The sequence below is a fragment of the Peromyscus eremicus genome, chromosome 12 (genome assembly GCF_949786415.1).
Source record: "Peromyscus eremicus chromosome 12, PerEre_H2_v1, whole genome shotgun sequence".
NCBI classification, from domain to species: domain Eukaryota; kingdom Metazoa; phylum Chordata; class Mammalia; order Rodentia; family Cricetidae; genus Peromyscus; species Peromyscus eremicus.
In genome coordinates, this window is record NC_081428.1 from 92,520 (window position 1) to 114,669 (window position 22,150).

Genomic DNA, 22,150 nt, shown 5'->3' on the forward strand with positions numbered 1-22,150 from the left:
GTTTCTTTTCCACTGTAGAACTGAATGAGTCATCAATAACAGCCATCCAACAAAATCAATACTTTGTCTCAGAAATCAGCAAACACTAACAAGCAGTAAGTCTTTTTCCATGCATAATCCAGCTTCCAGGAGTCAAAAGGAGAGATGAATGGATTCACCCAAAGAAGAGTGATTGACAGTTTCATTTACAACACAAAGGAGAGTGATTAAAGGAGGTGGTGTCAACTGAAGGCTGAAATCAGTTGAGAGATACTGAAAAGGGAATTTATGTTTTCAAACTATAATCTTAGAAGTGGCTAGAAAAAAATGTTAGGAGTCTACAATGTTAGTATAAATCATGAGTAAGATAAAACCGCCTATATTTCTTCAGGGCTCTATCTTTCTCAGTATAACTCAGCTGCACCATTTTCTGGCAGGGCAGGGGCATCTAGGCAGCTGTGTCACAGCTTGATGTACCTGGTATGCAAAAAGCCCTTTTGTTCTAAATTAAATATCAAAAGGGAAGTCTAGAGATACCACTAAGGCTGTGTAAGAAAGGAGGGTCTGAGCTTAATTTGCACAAGAAACAAAGCTATGTACCTAACATCCACCTGGCCTAGGTGGTGTCTCCATAGGGATATTTACCTTAATTCAGGAGACTAGCAGGTGGTCTGGAATGCTTATTCTGTCTGTCATTTGTCCTTGGCTGTTTGAGAGGTATGTCAGATAAAATGCTTTTGTCCAGAGCTGGCCCTGGCCTTGGATGATAGCTAGAGGAGATATTTGATTCTAAATGCTAAAAAAGAGAAACAAAAAGCCTAGAAGAAGGAAGCCTTGCCTGTGTGACTGTCATCCAAATATCTTAATTGTATATGCCCAAAGAATGATCAATCCACACTGTTTAGAAGTTCTTAGAAAAAAGAATCAATTGGGAACTCTATAATAGTGCACATTGAAATTCATAGCAGAAAACAGCTGATATATTAAAAAACCAAATAATACCAATACTCCTTGAGTCTTGGCTTTCTCTGGAAAAATCCTTGACTCTTCCAGCTAATAGCTTTGCCATAGTCAGCTGAATTCCTACTTCATATTTCTGCATTCTGTAGCACACATACCCACACAAACACTGACATCACATAACTATAATTAAAACTAATCTTAGAAAAAACAAATTTTTACTCTGACAGTTTTTCTCTTGTAAGCATTCAACCCTGTAACACAGGTGCTGAGGCATATAAAGGATTACTTATAGAGTTTTTCTTCATCATGAACTGGTTCATGTAACAGAAAGCAAACATGTAAGATTGAAGTCAGAGAAATCAATCCTTTTCAGTTGTTGGTATCATTTGGAAAGATTTAGGAAATGATGCCCTGCTGGAGAAAATATATCATTTGGGGTAGGCTTTGAGAATTTGCATCCACACACCATTTCCAGTTCTCACTCTCTGCTTCATGTTGCAGGTTAAGGATGTGAAATCCTAGACTCCTGCTTTAGCTGCCATGTCTGACACCTGTTACCATACCACTTTCATGGTGATCCTATATCCCTCTGAAACAAAGGGCCAAATTAAACTCTTTTATAAGTTGACATAGACATTATATCACAACACAGAAAAGGCACTAATACACATCCATAAAGTTTTACACTTGAACTAGCTGTTTCATGTAATTGAAGGTAAATATGAATTTCTCTAAGGTTTATCTTCTCATTTAAATTCATAGGGCTTTTTTCCCCAAGAGTTTGAAGGTGCAAACAAAATAGACAGACATCATAATACGTGAACAGGTTGTTGACACTGTAAAAATTTCTTCTCCAGAATAAATACACTTGTGTAACTGAATGTGTGTTGACTAAAGATCTTACCAAATACTTTATAGTAAGAAGATTTTCAGTAATAGTTTTTTCAGGTACTCAAAGACTATTGCAATATGCAAAGGCTTTAACAGATTGATTGCACACAAAAATTATTACTCTTATATAAAGTGCAAACCTTTATCACACTGACTATATTTAAATGGTTTCTTTGCAGTGTAATTTTTTCACATGACTTTGAATACTACTGAGACATGCAAAGGCTTTACCACACTGATTACATTCATAGGGTTTCTCTCCATTATGTGTCCTTTGATGCATTTGAAGATGACTATGCTGTGCAAAGGCTTTACCACACTGATTACATTCATAGGGTTTCTCTCCAGTATGTGTTCTTTGATGCATTTGAAGATGACTGCAACGTGCAAAGGCCTTACCACACTGATTACATTCATAGGGTTTCTCTCCACTATGTGTTCTTTCATGCCTTTGAAGAGTACTGAGATCTGCAAAGGCTTTACCACATTGATTGCATTCATAGGGTTTCTCTCCAGTATGTGTTCTTTCATGCCGTTGAAGACTTTTGTGAAATGCAAAGGCTTTACCACATTGATAACATTCATAGGGTTTCTCTCCAGTATGTGTTCTTATGTGTATTCGGAAATAACTGTGACTTGCAAAAGCTTTACCACACTGATTACATTCATAGGGTTTCTCTCCAGTATGTGATCTTTGATGCATTTGAAGAGTACTAAGATGTGCATAGGCTTTACCACAATGATTACATTCATAGGGTTTCTCTCCAGTGTGTGTTCTTTGATGCATTAGAAGTTGACTGTGCTGTGCAAAGGCTTTACCACACTGATTACATTCATAGGGTTTCTCTCCAGCATGTGCACTTTTATGCATTTGAAGAGTATTGAGATGTGCAAAGGCTTTACCACACTGATTACACTCATAGGGTTTCTCTCCAGTATGTGTTCTTCCATGCCTTTGAAGATGACCAAGATGTGAAAAGGCTTTACCACATTGATTACATTGATAGGGTTTCTCTCCAGTATGTGTTCTTTTATGCATTTGAAGATTACTGGGTTGTGCAAAGGCTTTACCACATTGATTACATTCATAGGGTTTCTCTCCAGTATGTGTTCTTTCATGTCGTTGAAGAGAAGTGTGAAATGCAAATGCTTTACCACACTGATTACATTCATAGGGTTTGTCTCCAGTATGTGTTCTTTTATGCATTAGAAGATTATTGTGACGTGCAAAGGCTTTACCACACTGGTCACATTCATAGGGTTTGTCTCCAGTATGTGTTCTTTTATGCATTAGAAGATTATTGTGACGTGCAAATGCTTTATCACACTGATCACATTCATAGGGTTTCTCTCCAGTATGTATTCTTTTATGTATTTGGAAATAACTGTGACTTGCAAAGGCTTTACCACACTGATTACATTCATAAGGTTTCTCTCCAGTATGTGTTCTTTCTTTCCATTGAAGATGAGTGTCATATGCAAAGGCTTTAACACATTGAGTATATGCAGAAGGTTTCTCTTCAGTTTTACTTCTTTCATGCCTGCAAGAATAATTGGCATATGTAAACACTTTACCACATCCAATACACTGTTGAATGTTTATAGCTGCATGAATTAATTTTACAATTTGGTCCAATTATAAAGAGGAATCAGATGTTAAGGTTTTATCACTGTGTTTACACTTTGTTGTTCTCCTTCATTAAGTATTGTTTTGCCTCTTTGAAGATACTTGTGATGTTAAGATCCTTTATTATATGGTTCACATTTATAGCATCTTTTTTCTATGAGATTTTCCACATATTTGAAGAGAACTGGAAAAACTCAGAGATTTATCACCCTTATTATATCTATAAATTATCCTGTACTTTGAGTCACACTACATTTGCTAAGTGAACTAGGACAAACAGAAGTATTTACACAGTTCTAATACTCATAGAGCTCTTCTGCAATGTGAGTTTCTTGATACATTAACAATGAAGCCAGAAAAACCAATTACTTGTATACTTGAATCAAATTCAACAAGACTACTCAATGTGAGGACTGCTACATATCTTCTAATTGTTCAGAGAGAGAGGTTGTTATGTCTTTCCATATCCCTATGCTCATAGGGCTTGTGTTCAGAATAATATATGATGTACCCAGTAAAGGAAAAATAACAAATAAAAGGTTTCCACACTGAATTCTCACAGTTTGACTTTTTGTTCCTCATGGACTTGTGGTACAGGGATTAAGGTTAGTCCATGACAACTGCCCCTTGACTCTTGAATCTAACTGCCCCTCATCTCACTAAATTTAGCACAGTTGCAAAAAATATAGGAGTTACACTAGCTTTATTATGGACTATTTGCTTATTAGAAAGTTTTGAAGATATACTTATCACCTCTTCAATATGTATACCTTTTGTAATATGAATAGCACAAAATAAATGGATTGACAGTTCTACAGCATAGCTCTCATGGCACTATGATTCAAATGGTGATATCTGTTAAAGGCATTTTTCTTTTCTTCTTTCTTAAAAGAATGCCTTGCAGATGCAATTCACCTACCTGAAACTGAGGTATATGGGTTTGTGAGAATTTAATAATCATCAATTCATTTTAAGCTGTGCTTATCTACATTGTTGCTTTTGTTTAAAGCTTTCAGGAAATATTACAATTTCTTCAGAGGTACATTTGTATCATCTTGCACAAGAAAATAATTACCTTTCATGTCTTCTAGAACTTTGACAATGTTCTTCAATATTATGACAATGTTCTTCAATATTATGGTCTTCCCAATTATATCCTAAAATGTAGAACCAGAAAGTGTATGTTACATTATTGAAAATTGTGCAAAATTTTAATTTACAATCTTCAGTGAATTTCAGAAGCATAACTGATTTATTCACCTCCTCCTCCTTCTTTTTCAATTAATTTACAGAAGAGCATCAATAACCAAGAACAATTGTCCCTTATTCTAAAACCTGAAGGAAAATTCAGTCTTACCTATAGTAGTGAGGTTCCTATAGGTCTCTAGCATCACATCTTTGTAGAGATTCTTCTGGGAAGGATCCAGCAAAGTCCACTCTTCCCAAGTGAAGTCAACATGCACATCATTATAGATCACTGCATCCTAAAATGTGCCATACATTTATAAAACAAAAAGCATGGTACTGACAACACTGTAAATGTATACATCTTTGACAGTATAGTCATATAATTCTGGTGTCCCCCACATTTATTCCACGACATGGACATTATAATGTAATCACCAAGTTGCTTTAGAAGGAAACTGAATAGGAGGGCCACCTCTGTCATTTTTGTACCCCTTGAACAGGATATCACCTTGCAAGAAAAATGACTATTAACAAAGAAAGAGAAGTAACAGTATAAAGTACATATGAGAGAAATTATATGAAAACTACTAACTCTAAAAAATAAAAATAAGATGGACAAATTGGATGTATTGGCTCATACCTTTAATCTCAAGACTCAGAAAGCAGAGGCACGTAAATCTGTCTCTGAGTTAAATGCCAGCCTAGTCTATTTAATCAGGTCCAGGATAGCCAGAAGTACATATTAAGACCCTGCCTCCCATACAAAAATCAGTCAAACAAACAAAAAAAGATTTAAAAAAAACACCTCAGAAGTTTTTACTGAAGTTCTTACAAAGAGTTATATATTCACTTCAGTTTTGTATTTATCTTCCAGAAACTTGAAGTGCCCTAATTTAAACTGTAACATCAATAAGATTTTACTAAAGGCATTCACTGCATGTTTAAACAGTAACAAATGAGCCGATGAAAACAATAGCAATGTAAATTTTGCTCAAAATAATCAACATGGGGCAGGAGAGATCACTCAGTAGTAAAGAGCTCTTGCTGGTCTTGCATATAGGTGGCTCAATTACCAGTACTTAGCTGGGGGATTACAACTATCCATTATTCCAAATTCAGAGTTTCTGAGACCATCTTTTGATTGCTGTGAGAACCACATGGTACATACCCATATATACAAGTCAAATACTCATATTCATTTAAAATTTTCAAAACAAACACAACAGGTGGGAAGAAGGTCATGCACCTGTAATCCAATGACTCAGAAGGCTCAGGCAGTATTAATGGCATGAATACATGCTATCCTGGGAAACAGAATGATACCCTCTGCCAAATTTTAAATTTTAAGCTATGGGTGAAGCTCATAACAACAGCATATGCTTGACATGCACAAAAACCTGCATTCCAGGCCCATCACCAAATAATATAAAAACAAAAAAAGCCAGAGATGTTGGCCCACCTATAATCCCAGGACTTGAGGGCCAGAGTCAGGGGGATCTCTGAGTTTGAGGCCAGTCTGGTGTACAGAGCTACTTTCAGGACAGCCAGGGCTACACAGACAAACCTTGTCTTCAAGAACAAACAAACAAAAAATTAAAACAGCAGGCTATTAAACTGCCTTAGCACTGAATAGCATTTGCTTCTACTGTATCTTATATGATTTAGAGAGAGTCTATAATGGTGGTAAAGGCATGACAGTACAAGAAGGAAGCCAGCTGATTAGTTTCAACCACAACCCAGTAGACACAAAGAAAAGGAAATGAGTTGAGGCTACAGAGACTGATATCATACCCCCAATAAGGAATTTCACCCAGAAAGGTTCCTCCTAGTAAAGGTTTCACAATCACACTAAAGAAAGCCACCAAGGAGAGACACATGTTCAAATACATCATCCTATCTGGGAGGTTTTTCATTCAATCAACTACATTCTGACCCAAGTCACTATAGACTCATGGTCATCCATGAAGAAAATGCATTTAGTCACTTCAATGATCCTCATAGTCTGCAACAGTTCCTACACTGTTTAAATGCCCAAAGTCTATTCTGACACTCAAGACAATCTCTTGACAGTGACATCTTGTAAGATCAGAAAACAAGTTACATTTTTCCAACATACAATGGCACATAATACCATTCACATTTCAAAAGAAAGAAATAGAGACATAGTAAGGGAAGATTGGGCCAAGACCAGATTGAAACATAGGATAAACATCAAATCCTGTAGCTCTGTCTCAGATTCATGGTGCTTCAGTTTCAAAGGGCTTATGTGGCCCTATCCCTACAAATTCTCATACATCTCTTTCATTGGTTACTTCTATTTCCTATATGCAGCTAGGTTTCCATGATAGATGTCTCATAGCTTAGGTATCTGAACATCTTGTGGTCTGAAAATGCAACACAGGCTGTAGTGGAATACTATTTTAAGATGAATTTTATTTATGCTTTGGAACATTTGTTTTAATGATGCAAAGATGTGCTGCATTCTTTTATGTTGCATTTGTTTAACTGTGAAGCTGTAATACTTTGCTTGTCTAAAATATCTGATTGGTCTAATAAAAAGCTGAATAGCCAATAGCTTAGCAGGAAAGGCTAAGTGGGGTTAACAGACAGAGAGAATAAATGGGAGGAGAAATTTGGGAGGAAAAAAGAAAGGAGTAAGAAAAGAAGAGGGCACTAGGGCCAGCCACCCAGCTATACAGCAAGCCATGGAGTAAAAAGTAAAGAAAGGTATACAGAATAGAGAAAGATAAAAGCCCAGAGGCAAAAGATAGATGGGATAATTTAAGAGAAATTGGCTAGAAATAAGCCAAGCTAAGGCTGGACATTTACAAGAAAGAGTAAGTCTCTGTGTGTATGTGATTTATTTGAGACCTGGGTGGCAGGCCCCCAAATGAGTAAAGTGTTTTTTTTTAAAGGGCAACAACACCAGGCTTCATCCTCACAGCTTCATGTAATGAACTCTCAAAGTCACCTCACTAGGTTTCTGACTCTACCAAACATAGATGCCTGCAACAATACTAAACTATAACCTCAGACTAAGAATCCATGAACTTAAATTTTGATTCTGTTTCCAGGACCAGCACATGATGGGTGATCCTGAAAAGTTTGATTTCTTAATTGGGATGGACACTGACACACTTGGACCACGGGCGCAGCAGGTATTGTATGAAGTTGCTTCCTGGGACTAGGAATCACTTTGCTTACTCCTTCCATAAACTGAAGATTTAGCTGGATGGAGTCTTACCTTTAAGGCACTTTGATAGGCCTCCATTCCATAGCAGGGTTCTTTTTTATAATAGTGATAAACTCCTAGAAAACTCCTGTTTCTGCACTTGATTGCCATCTGAAACTATCTTCTCATTTTCATTCATTTCTGCCCCACTTGTTTTTTTTTTCACTGTAGACCTGAAAAGGTCATCAGTAATAACCATTCAACAGATTCAATATTCCATTTAAGAAATTAGCCCATTATTTTTTAATTCTGCCTTACTAAATTTCCAGGGCATAGGCTGAATAAGAAAGATGTTGGAGCAAAAATATCACACAAATGACCTCTACCTTAATTTTTTATGGAGTCTATCTATTTCCAACTGAAATCCTATAATATCAATCTCCATTTTCTATTACTCTTTTTTTATTTAAATCAGTTTTATTTAAGAATTTCCAACAATGACAACTCTTATAAAAAAGCATCCAAGCACAGGACACAAAACTACAGCAAACAGCATTCTTATGAGTAGCTAACAGACATGAGAACTTCCACCCTTCTTTGAGACACCTGAGCTCACTAGTGAACTCTGCTTCCAAGTTCTCCTGCAAAGCACACCACAAGCTCAGTCCATGTTTGCAGCCCATTAGCTTCAGTTCGAATCTTCAGATTGGTTTGTTTAGTGTGGAGTATATTCAGCAGTATTTTTGACATTTTTCTTTAGAAAAAGAGGAAAAGCTAAATGAATTTTATAAGTTTTGTTATATAAAGGGTTAAAATACTGAGTGGATGAAAATGAACTGCTTGTTTGCCTAATTGGTAAACCAACACTACAGTTGATCTCAGAAGGTTTCTCTGCAATAGTCTATCATTGGACTTGTTAAATGGATTCTTTGCATGTTCAGAGTAGAAACCATTGGTTAGACCTACATTCTTTTCTTATTTTAATTTGAATCCCACCCTATGAATTTTTTTTCCTTAGGAAAATCTCCATTTGGGAGATCATGATGTCATGGTGTTTGGTTCTTTTGGTTTTGTTTTTAACACTTGTCTTCCTTCATATATGAAAGTACAATATGAAGCCTTCATTTAATCTCTGCAGTTCATCTCATTTCAAATGTTTATGGAAGAAGCACTTCATTGAAAGTAGTGCTGTAAATATTCTGCCATAGGAATACTTCTGTCTACATGCCTTCTCATCCAAGAATTCGTCATCACGCTGCACAGGCTGCGTCTTTGACGGTTGGTGTTCCATTTTTATCTGCTACTCTTTATTTCATGGAGTTGTATCAATGCTATGAATGCAAGGCTGTGATATGGAACCAGAAGGCTGTTTGAACTTTTGAAACCTTGTGTGGGATCGATGGTGGTGCTGAGGCATGAAAGGCTAGTATGAGCGAGGAAAGGAGAGAGTGCGTGCAGAGACTTGGTGGTGCAAATGGATATTTTTTAACTTGGAGAGATGTGTCACTCAATCCTGTGGCTTTGGTGAGACAGTGTTCAGACAGCAATGATAGCAAATAACGTACGAATGTTTTTGCATCAAAAGACATCCACATCTATTGGAAGACTTTGAGTTTTGTTCTTAGAAAACCCACTATAGTTGAATGTGTTAAGTGAAATACTTGTACTTCCCTCCCCCTCTGTCAACTGCTGTGAATGCTGTATGGTGTGTGTTCTCCTCTGTTACTGATTTGGAAGTATGGGAACGTGAACTGAATCTGCTATTACTCTTAACATTCTCATCTTCCTGGTCCTACAAGAACAGCCAATTATGTTCTGGGTATAACTTTCTATGGTTTTTGTGACCCAAAGTATTGATGTCTTTCACAGTCTTCCAAAAGACAACATTCCCAGGTTCCACCTAGTAACAAAATCAACTTTGGTATTCCATTTTTTGTTCTAACTTGCTTTTATGCTGCTTTGATTAAATTTTCTAACAAAAGTATTTTAGTCAATGAATGGGTTTATTTGGCTGATGGTGTCAGATCACACTCCATCATTTTGGGAGCTTAGGATAGAAACTCAAGCTAACAATTCAAGGTAAAACCCATGGGGCAAAGACTGTTTCCTGGCTTTCTCTCTTGCCTAGTCACTGTCAAAATGCTTAGATAGCTCCCTTTTTTAGCCCAGGCCCACTTTCTTAGGGATATTGCCACCCTCAGTGGAGGAGCCTTACCATATCAATCATCAATCAACACAGTCTCTCACAGACTTAACACTTTCTGGCAATTATGAATAAAGCCACTATGAATATAGTTGAGCAAGTGTCCTTGTGGTAGGATGGAGGGGCATCTTTTGGGTATATGCCCAAGAGTAGTATGCCTGGGTCTTGAGGTAGATTGACTCCCAATTTTCTGAGGATTGCATTTGACTTCCACAGTGCCTGTACAAGTTTGTACTTGCAACAGAAATGAACCCCCTTGCTCAATGTCCTTGCGAACATTAGCTGTCACTTGTGTTATTGATCTTAACCATTCTGACAGGTGTAAGATGAAATCTCAAAGCAGTTTTGATATGCATTCCCCTGGTGGCTAAGGATGTTGAACATTTCTTCAAGTGTTTCTTAGCAATTTTAGATTTCTCTACTGATAATTCTGTTTAGAAGTGTACCCCATTATAAATGGATTGTTCAGTTTGTTGTCCAGTTTCTTGAGTTCTTTATTATTCTGAGTGAGGCAACCCAGAAGCACAAAGATAAACATAATATGTACTCACTTACAAGTGGAAATTAGCAGTGAAGTACAATCACAGTAATCACAGTTAATCACAGTACAATCTAGAGATGCAGAAAGGGTAAGTAACAAGAACAACTCTAGGGGAGATGTATGGATCTCCCTGGGAAAAGGAAATAGAATAGATTTTGTGGGTGCACTGGAGGCAGGTGGGAATGAGAACAGGAAGGATCAAGTGAGCATGGAAGGGACAGAGGGGGAGAATACAGGGAGAGATGACCAAAATAGGGGAGCTTTTAGCAGAAAGTATGGAAAAAGGGCAGTGCAAACTTCCTAGAATCTTTAAGGGTGATCCTAGTGAGGACTCCTGGTAGTCAAGAATACAGAAACTTAATTAGCCATCTTATGAAACCACATAAGGCTCCCAGTGGTAGGAGTGGGACACCAAGCCAGCCACAAAACATTAGACCCACACTTGTCCTGCCTCCAAGATATGCTGGGACAATGGTGGCTCAGAGCTTCTATAGTGATCAACCAATGACTGGTCTAACTTGAAATCCAAGCTGTGAGAGGAAGCCCATGCCTGACACTGAACTTGGATGGCTCAGAGAACTAGGGTAGAACCAAATACAACTGACCAAGAAACAAATAATAAAATGATTCATAACTATATTCTGCTATAATCATAGATTGGTTCCTAGCCCAATTGTCATCAGAGAAGCTTCTTCCAGCAGATGATGGGAGCACATGCAGAGATCCCTACCCAAACTTTAGCTTGAGCTCTAGGAATCCTGTGGAAGGAGGGGGTGAAGACTGGAGGATCCAGAGGGGTTGAGGAAATCAGGTAAACATGGCACACAGAATCAACTAAGCAGGACTCATAGGGGCTCAGAGAAACTGAAGTGGAAATCATAGAGCCTGCATGGCTCTATGTCAGGTCCTCTGCATACATGCTATGGTTGTTTAGCTTGGGGTATTTGTGGGAACTAACTGTAGGAGTTGTGGTATCTCTTGACTCTTTTACCTGCTCTTGGAACCCTTTTCCTCCTATTGGGTTACTTTGTCTAGCCTTGATATGAGGGTTTGTGCCTATTCTTATTGCACCTTGTTATGATATGTTTGGCTGATATCCTTGGGAGGCCTGCTCTTTTCTGAAGGGAAACAGAATAGTAGTGGATCTGGGGGAATGGGAATTTGGGGAGGAGACTGGAAAGAGTGGAGGAAGGGGAAGCTGCAGTCAAGATGTATTGTATGAGATAAGAATAGATACAAACAAAAAATACAAATGCATTTAGTCTAAGTTCAATAATCCTCATAACTGGTAACAACCCAAACAATGCAAATGTCCAAGGTCTCTTCTGACACTCAAGACAATCTCTTGACTGTCATATCTTATAAAATCAAGAAACAAATTATTTCCAATATACAATGGTCACTGTCTTGCCCTAAGCTAGATCTCTTATCCATCTCAGGACCACTTGCTTAGGGTATTGAAACCTTAGTGGAAGAGCCTTCCCACATCAATCATCAATCAACACAATTCTCACAAACATAATAACTAGCAATTCTGATCTGAGCAAAGCCTCAATTAATATTCCCTCAGATGACTCTAGGCTACATCATATTGACATCTGAAGCTAATTAAGAATGAGACAATAATATATGAGAAGATTTTAAAACACAAAACCTATATATTAACCATATCAATCACTTAAGCAGTAAAAACCCAAACAGGAAGATAGCAACAACTGGAAAACATAGACACATCAAGAAATGAGAAGTGAGCCTCTAAGATCAAGAAGAAAAAACTAAAACTGTTTCTCCACAGAAACTTCCCAAACCAACATAAACTCAAGGAACTCATAACATAATATAGTAAATTTTCTGAAAAAAAAAAACAAAAACAAAAACAAAAAACAAAGGTGAACTGTGGTGATGTATTGTGTCCCCTAATATACTGTGTCCCCCCAATAAAATTTATCTGAGGATCAGAGAAAAAAGCCAGCCACTATAACCACTATAGGTAAACACAGAAGTCAGGGAATGGTAGCATATGCCTTTAATCCTATCATTTGTCAGGCAGGGATCTGTCTGAACCCCTGTGAGTTCAAGGCCACACTGGGGGACAGAGCCAGGCATGGTGACAGCACTAACCATAGAGGTCTGAAGGTCTGTACAGACAGACAGGAAGTGACAGAGCTGGGCAGAAAGAGGAAGTAATGTAGCTGGGCTGAGAGAGCCAATGAGAGAGCAGAACAGAAAGTCATATAGGCGTAAGTATACAGGAAGTAGCTCTCTTTGGAAGCTGCAGAGTTGATAAGGTGAGGTTAGCTGTAGCTTTTCCTATTCCACTGATCTCAGGCTTTAACCCCAATTTCTGGCTCCATGTTTCTTATTTAATAAGACTGTTTAGCAATTTGTCTTCAGTGAATATCCATCATTTTCCAGAGAAACAAAAAATTTAGATAATTAATAAAATCAACAACATGGCACCACTGACCAAACAAGACAAAAAGACATACCTAAAAATATAGATCATGGTCCCTTAAACAAGAATGACAAGATTCTAATCAAAATTAAACCACAAGAAATCACTGGCCAGCACTCATTCTGTGCATTCTGATTCTGTCCTTTGCCAATAACAAAAAAATGGATTGGGCAAGGAGAGCTATTCCACCAAAATTGGAGAGATTCACTTGAAGCTTTCTGACATTTAAACTTTGTAGAAAATAGTTTTGATTACTAAAAGGATCTCATTCTCTTATAATAAAGAAAAGGATATTTGTTAGGGTTACTTAGGCACCATTTTGTTTCCTATGACTGATGACTGTCTGTAAATCTGATCAGAGTGAGAAAATGAAAGCTTTTCCAAACCAAATGCAAAACAATAGATTTCTTTTAAAGATTTATTTATTTATTATGTATACAGCACGTATATATGACTGCATGCCAGAAGAGGGCACCAGGTCTCACAGATGGTTGTGAGCTACCATGTGGTTGGTGGGAATTGAACTCAGGACCTCTGGAAGAAGAGTCAGTGCTCTTAACCTCTGAGCCATCTCTCCAGCCCCAAGACAATAGATTTTTAAAGAAACAATATGTGACTTGTATTACACACCTAATGCAACTTGTTTTGCTCTAATTGCTTTATGAGTCACAAGAACTTTTGAAAACAAGATTATCCTCACATTTTGTATATGTTTGTGTGAGGGAAAACATCTTCCATGTGTATACAGGTGACATACAAGAAAAGAGGATGTCAGATCCAATGGATCTGGAGTAGCAGGTGGTTATGAGCCTCCCAACTTGGATATTGGGATATGAACTCAGGTCATCCCCAAGAATAATACATATTGTGCCACCTGCCCAGCCCCATAGTACCTTTTATTCAATAAAGTAAAAGTCTTTCACAGCTTAACAACAACAAAATGTAAATAAACAAAGAGGTAAATAAATGATCCATGGAACATGATGCATCAATATTAAAATATTGTGTATGGTAGATTAGCAGCATGAATTGAATACAATCCAAAAGAATACTCAAAATTTATAAGAATTCCTGATTCCAATGCTACATGCAACATGAAAACACTCAGAACGCTCAAGGGGATTATGAAAAAATAATATATATATTGACACGATTTGACATCTATGTTTACCATAAAGTTATAACAATCAAGAATATGTACAATAGTTGTGAAAGTAAAAAGAAAATAGAGTCAAGAACAAAAGCCAAAAAGTATACTCAACTTAAACAAAAGGCCAAAGGAAACTCATGACCCAGAAAAAGTGTGATCTTGACCAATGTTACCCAAGTACCTATACTTCTAAGTGTATAAAAATTAACACAGAGTTCACAACTCCCACAAAATTAACTCAAAGTGACCCTTAAACTGTTACATTTCAGACCCTCCAGCTACTGATATTTCATCCAAACAAAGAGGCCCCAAGCTCTAGCGCTCTCATGACAATTGGAGGTGATCTCATCCTGCAAACTCTCATGTCCCCTTGTGGTTTCAGGCAAACTCAGCCCCACTGATTCCCAATCACAAACCAGTGTACAAGAATAATTTAATGTCTATGTCCTGCCACATGGGTTAGGGCATATAATGTGGTATTTGCCCTATCCACCTGCCCAACAACATGCAAACCTTAAATATCTCTGCAGCTCAGAAACTTCTTTTCTCCCCTGGAACTGAACTTTTCTAAATTAGATTGAGACTGATATCAGAAATTTTAAAGCATTCTAATCACATATTGCTGAAGAATGATCCCCAATACTTCTTTCTACCCATTTTTAAATATTTCCAACATTTATAAGACAAATCTGAAAGCAAAGTGCAATGTTCAGAATTTCTAGAAACCAGACCTTCAGTTTTCCAATCTGTCTTTACACTTCACACTAAAAGCAATGCCTGTGTGTGCACACTGGACACATATATTACAAATATCAAAGGCTCAAATAGCCAGGGCAGCAGAGCCTCCCCCTCTCCACAGAATCCACATTCAGGGAGTCTTAGAGAAGAAGGGCCACTGCCCAGATCATTACATGGACCAAAGGAACCACAATCTGGCTCTTGTACATCCGAGTCACAGAAGCTGACAGCTCAGCAGAACTGCTGCTCTTGGTCTGTTCTCACTATGCCACTCACTGTGGCATAGCTTGTGCTTTCCCTCATAGCTCTCTATAGCAGAGTGAGAGGAGAATTCTGGAAAGAACCTGCGAGCTACCTCCCACTGGTACTCCTAAGTGCTAAGCCTTCCTAGGGTCCCACATTAGCTAAGGCCACCCAACTGGGACTCAGGATAGGAGCAACTCCCTTACTTGGGTGATAAAATGACACAGACAGCAGAGGCCTCCCCAGCTCTTCCCTTCCACCCCAGGGGCAGATAGGGCCCTAACCTGGGAAATTTGTATTTTAGTAGAAATGCTTCCACTTTCCCAGAGCACTTCCTGTTCCTCTTCCAAGGCACATAGTCCTTTTTGTACAAATTACAATGCACACTGATTGTCCAGTGCAGCCAACTCTTTGCTTCATAGCTAGAAAGTACTACAGCCAAACACAGGTCACATTCAAACAGTAACTGTTGTTACTGTGTAACTATTGTTAATGAAAAATGGGCCATGAATTAGAAAACAATGTGCAGTCTATGGTAGGGCTCATAGGCAAGAAGGAGACTGTGGGTATGATGTAGTCATAATCTCAAAGACTTATTTTGAAAAGTTGAAACAATTTATGGCTATGTGTTCCAGAGACTAGGGATTTGTATGAGAGCAAACCCAAGGATTATTTATATCTTTTTTATCTGAGGTGATATATCTTAAACAAGGAAAATAATAGTCCTGTTAGGCAGGGCCACATCATTTTATCCAGATAGCCTATATTGGTTGAATTAGTGTAACTACAGTAATTTGGTATCATGATAAAGTCAGTCCTTTATCCAGATTATAAAATGCTCTGGTCTATGGACCCCAAGAAATGACCAGTCAAGATATTCATGGATCATTTAAAATTGATTACATGACTCCACATTGCTAATCTCAACTACTGTTGAAGCAAGGAAGTTCTCACCCACCTTCCTGCCCCTCTCTTTCTGCATCATCACTACATCAACTTCAAAGTTGGTTGGCGAACTCAATTCTTGCATAGGTACCTCTTCATTTGTATGTGCTCCAATAAAAGCCAAAGAGATTTGGTGGACATTCATTAAGTGGTCTATTTTTCTTTCTTACTGAGCTGCCAAGGCCAGTCTAGAAGGAGTTGCAGGACTGTCTTTCCAGCACTGGTCAGCAGAAGCAGGATTAGGTTTTCAAAGCAATTCTCAATTACATAGCATGAGGCAAACCTAAGGTATAGCAGACATTGCCATAAACAGAAATCAATAATCAACATCACTTGAGACAAAAGGAATGAAACTATTAATGACCTAGAAACATTAGAGAACAGAAACAAATAGAGATATATTGATTACCCAGGGTCCAAGGGGGCTTTGCTATGTCCAGCGTGGGATATCAGGGGGAAAAAAAATCTACGTACACTATGTTCTTGGGTCTGTTAACTTTATTCCTCTAAGACAAAATTACATCAATTCAGCTATAGCTCTACCAGGCATTCAAGGCAGGAACAACTCTAGACATACCAAGCTCTATATCGTCTACTTTACTTCTCTGGGATGAAATCCTGTCTCCATAACTGCAGTTCTGTCCAGCTCCCTAGCTCATAGTCCAGCTAACGACTAACTCCTATGCTTTCAGCCTTGTCTTTGTCCTCTGTATCCTCTTTCTTCATCTCTGCTACTCTCTACTCCTGGCACTCAGAAAACTCTACTCGAGATCTGCTTACCCTCTATAGAATCTCTGTCGTCCTCTCTTCTCTCTCGCCACGCAGTTCTGTCCCTGTCTACAAAACATACCTGCCTTTTCTTTCCCTGGGCTCCTCCTTCCCTGCCTCCTCAAGAATGTTGTTTTATCTCTCACCTTGATATGTAAAAACATCTTTTGTTCTTAGTCAAAGTGCTCTGGAGAACCAATAGGCCTCCTCAAGGCAAAGGGATGGTCTGAGCTTCATTAGCACAGGAAACAAAGCTAGATATCTCCAGCCAGCTTGTCTCCTAAGCTCAGCAGGGCAGTTACTAACTTAGTAGGTTCAGCAGGTCTGGGGAGCTGAATTGTTTACCAATTGGTCTGGGCACACATGGATTTCATAGCAAAAGACAGCTGAAGTATTAAAGGCTGTGTAACACCAAATATTCACAATAAATGGCTTTGCCTTTTGACAGACCGTTGGCCAGTCAAAGTTCAGCTTTAATACACAGCTGAATCTCTATGATATATTCTTGTGGCCCATAAGAGAGATAAGAGCAGTAATACACTTAAAGAAAATATTAAAAAAATAATTCCAATAAGTGACATTTTAAACTGATAAAAACAATGTATTTTTAAGATAGAAAACTTAGCTATGTTGACTTTGAAAACTAGTAGGACCTTCTCTAGTAGAGGGAATGTCATTAATAAGAGACTGATTGATTTTTCCCATATGCACTTATTGGCTTCTGAGATCTGTAACCTGACACACAGAGTTATAGTCAGTGGCCTTTTTCTTAAACCTCTGAGCTGACATAACTGTGTCCAGCAGGATTGAGCATATTTGCACAGGAAAGTTCAATTGCCTAGTTGAAAATTCCATATTCTTTAGTGCAAGATGACCTTCCCAAATTGTACACCAACCAGTCTGGTCTGTTTTCATTCTTAAGACATTAATTAGTAAATGCTAATCACTCCTGAAGGGTTCACAACACGCCCCCATGGTTGGGTGTGTTTGCGCATGCCCGGCGGACCTGGACACTTCCGCCTAGCCAGTTCCAGGTCAAGATAGCCATTTCCAGGTCAAGGTGTCTCACGTGACCAGGATCTGTGACTTTGCATGTTTACGTAAGCACACAGCGTAGCCATGTGATCTACGCACATGTGTGGAGTAGTTACGTTGACCTGTGCACACCCAGCCTTTATAAGCTGGCACCATATTCCCGGCTCCTTCTTCTTCTCTACACATGTGTCTCCCATAGGCCTGAGCACTCTCTGTCCCTTTTATCTTAATAAAACTCTTATTAACGGATTCTGTTGTGTTTCGTGACATTTCCTTGCAGGGTAAGAGCACAGCACCACAAAATAACTAACATTTGGTGCTGTGACTCGGATTTGGTGCCGAAACCCAGGGGGTACTTCCGGGCGCCCTGCACCTGGAAACCCATAAACTGGTGACTGCTGCACACAAACCGGGGACTCTGCTCCGTACACGACAGTCCGCTGTCCATTTTGCCTGGCCGCACATAAATTACATCCAACACTGCTTTCTCCAATTGGCCAGTGTAAATGGTTTCCTGAATCTGTGAGAATGACCGTTGAGCGTCTGGCGCCTCACAAGTATTCTTGAGACCGGGGGAATCCCCAGCCACGATCTTTATTGGCTACGGTCAGGCCCTATCGCAGGTCTAAAATTCTAGCACCTCACAAGTATTCTTGAGACCGGGGGAATCCCCAGCCATGGTCTTTATTGGCTACGGTCAGCCCCTATCGCAGGCCTAAAATTCTAGCCATCTCCCACGTCTGCAGCCTGAGATATTTCTCGCAGTGGGACCACCGCCGTTGGGTGCGTCCTGGGGGCCACGTGAGGCCGACACGTTCATCAGGCTTGATGAAGCTGCAGATGCTGTCTGGATTCCCAGGGATTCCTTTCCTCGCATGCCAAGCAGCGGCCTGTGCCCAGTATCCGTCCTTGGCCTTGGGGATGCCTGGGGCTTTGGCTCCGGATCACATTTGTTTTTTCATTTTTTTTTATTTTTCTGCCTCTCCGCTGCAGACATGGGAAACAAGGCTTCCAATCCTGTTAGTCCTTCCTCTCCATTAAGCTGTCTTCTTGAAGCTTTAAAACCTCTCAACTTAATGCCTTACATAAAGATTCCTAAGTTGACCCGTCTCTATACTAAGAAATGGCCAAAATATGCTTTAGAAAACAACAAAAAATGGCCGCCGAGCAGCTCCTTAGATCCCGATATTTTACAGGAGTTCTCTAATTTCTGTCAGCATGCAAGCAAATGGAAAGAGTTTCTTCTTTCTCAGTGCTAAACTGATAATTCTTGATTCCTTCTCTCCTGCTCATATGCTCCTAGCTATACATAAACTGGAGGATTCTCTGACTCCGGAATCTCTGACTGTAGATCCTGCTAACAAACCTCCGATTAAAGTTATTGTTCCATTCTCTCCCGCAGAACTCTCTCAGATAGAAACTAAGCTAGGTTCTTATACTTCTAATTCTGCTTCCTTTATTAAACAGTTTCAATATACAACTCAATCTTATAGTCTCACCTTTCATGATATATACATGATACTTTCTAATAATTTACTTCCTGAGGAGCGCAGGTGGGTATGGGAACAGGCTAGGACCCATGCAGACAAAATTCATCAGACTAACCTTTCATACCCCCCAGGAGCTGAGGTGGTTCCTGACCAAGAACCACACTGGGACTATAACACCCAGGGTGGCTGTTACCTGTCTCCTGACAGGTCTCCGTAAGGCTGCCCTAAAACCAGTAAACTATGAAAAACTAAAAATGATAATTCAGTATAAGGACAAAAATCCATCTCACTTCTTAGAGTGGCTCACCAAGGCTCTACTTCAGTTCACTAGCTTAGACCCGGAGAGCCCTGAGGGCAGGCAGCTGCTAATGACCCACTTTGTCTCACAGAGCTTCCCTAACATTAGGGATAAACTTAAACATTTGGAGAACAGCCCTCTGACTCCACAGGCAGATGTGCTGGCGATAGCATTTAAGGTGTTCCATGGGAGGGATGAAAAAGCCCAGAAAAGGAGCTGCCAGATGCTGGCAAGCACCATCCGACTGGCTCCCCGAAAGCCATCTGGTCCCTGTTTCAAGTGCAGGAAAAAAGGCCATAGGGCCCGGGCTTGCACCACTGGCCCACGAAGGATACCAACAAAGCCTTGTCCAAAGTGTTGCCAAAACGGTCACTGGTCAGCTGACTGTCCTAATGTCCCAAGCGACATAGGAATGCCAGATGAAGACCACCCTCTGACTTTCTAGGCTTGGCCTACAGCGAGGACTGATGCTGCCTGGTTTCCGCCCCGGCCACTCCCATCTCACACAGGGAACCAAGGGTAATAATAAAAGTAAATGGACGCCCCATCTTGTTCCTTTTGGACACTGGAGCTACCTACTCTGTCCTGAGAGAGTTTTGGGGGCCCACCTCTCCTGCTCGGCTCCCTATTGTCGGGGTTGGGGGACAGCCTTACCTACCTCACCAGACACCACCACTCAATTGCATTTTCAGAGGCATCCCTCTCACACACACATTCTTAGTGGTGCCAAGCTGCCCTGTACCTTTAATGGGGATCTTCTAGCTAAGATAGGAGCGTCCATTTCTTTCACTCCACACATTGGCCTCATCCCAGACGTGCCAGCAGCTCCTCTCCTTCTCCTCCCAGCCACTCACTCTACTGACTCTAACAGTTATTTTCCCTTGCCAGCCTCTCCTCTCATGGAGGTATACCCGGTTTCTAATAAGCGGGCTCACACAGTTGCAGACTGCCTTCTCCGAGAAATTATTCCTCGGTTTGGGGTTCCTGCTTCTCTTCAGTCTGACAATGGCCCAGAGTTCACCTCCCAGATTTCTCAGACACTAGCTAAGGCTTTTAACATTCCTTGGCATTTTCATATCCCATACTGTCCTCAATCCTCAGGAAAGGTGGAACGTACCAACTGGTCTTTAAAAACTATTTTTACTAAGATGTCACAGGAACTTCATCTCGACTGGGTAAGATTATTGCCTCTAGCTCTTCTCAGGCTCAGGGCTCTTCCTAAAATCCCTCTTTCAATCTCTCCATTTGAACTAATGTATGGAAGGCCAGTTCTAACACCAGGTCTTTTATCCAACCCTCCAACTGTTCCAGATAGCCTGTTAACTCCTCTTTTATGTCACCTAAGATCTATTCTATGGAACTACACAGATTGTTCATTACTTCAGCCATGTGACAATAATTGTCCACCTCCAATACACATTGGGGATCAGCTTCTTCTCTTCCCTCCAGGCCAGCACCCTTCACCCCTTTCCCCTAAGTGGCAGGGACCCTTCAAGATAATTCTTGTGACTCCTACAGCTGCTAAACTCGAGGGCTTTCCTCACTGGGTCCACCTGTCTCATCTAAAACCTTTTATCTCACCTCCATCCCAGAAAAATCTCTCTTCATATACAGTGAAACAAACAGGGCCTCTCACTCTCAAGCTCCAGAGGACATCAGGATCCACTGCCTTGTCACCAATTCCAGAGGAATAAGGTATCACCCCTTCCTTTCCCAACCAGGGCCACACAGAGCCAGAGGCAAAAAGGACCATCAAAAATATCCAGGCGGTAAGGAAAATGTAATACAACAATCTATCATTGTTCAATATTCAGCAACTGATCACCTGCGTTTCCTAAATGCTAACCTAATAAGGGAAACAGGTGCCTTAAATAAACTACCTCTAATAAGACTTGTCTCAGATAAGAATTAAGCAGAGTACTAAGGCCAGCTCTACCTCAGATAAATGTCACATGTCTCCATCCAGGCAGGCCAGATCTACCTCAGATAAATGCCAACTCCAAAATAAAATAATAATGATTCTTTTTCTCTAAGCCTTTTCTATGTCAACAGTATCTTGTCAAACAGAAGGTTCCCAGCCACAGCACAGATGGACAGCTGCAGAACAAGGGGACGGCAGAACATCATTCCAGGACCTCCCGACCATCATCCCGGGACTTCACAAGATACCCTCCCATTCCCCCCCCAACCAACACCCACTATTCAACTGGAAGTTGTCTTTGAGAGAAACGTCGCCCCCATACCCAGTCAACCACAATTTTTTTTTTTAAAAGGAAAGAGTCAGGGATGAAGGGTTCACAACACGCCCCCACGGTTGGGCGTGTTTATGCATGCCCAGCGGACCTGGACACTTCTACCTAGCCAGTTCCAGGTCAAGATAGCCATTTCCAGGTCAAGGCATCTTGCGTGACCAGGATCCGTGACTTTACATGTTTATGTAAGTGCGCAGCATAGCCATGTGATC

At 39.9% G+C, this 22,150-nt stretch overlaps 1 protein-coding gene across 1 annotated transcript in view; it reads right to left on the reverse strand.

Moving 5' to 3' along the window:
* Positions 1-449: 449 nt before the first annotated feature.
* LOC131922492 (zinc finger protein 431-like) overlaps positions 450-22,150 on the reverse strand; it is a 47,989-nt gene continuing 26,288 nt past the window's right edge. Inside the window, exons 2-4 of the mRNA XM_059277300.1 lie at positions 4,818-4,944; positions 4,536-4,617; positions 450-3,374 (exon numbers count right to left, since the gene is read on the reverse strand). Of these exons, the coding sequence (XP_059133283.1) occupies positions 1,994-3,374; positions 4,536-4,617; positions 4,818-4,944 (1,590 nt within the window). The 3' untranslated portion in view covers positions 450-1,993. The remainder of the gene's footprint in view (positions 3,375-4,535; positions 4,618-4,817; positions 4,945-22,150) is intronic.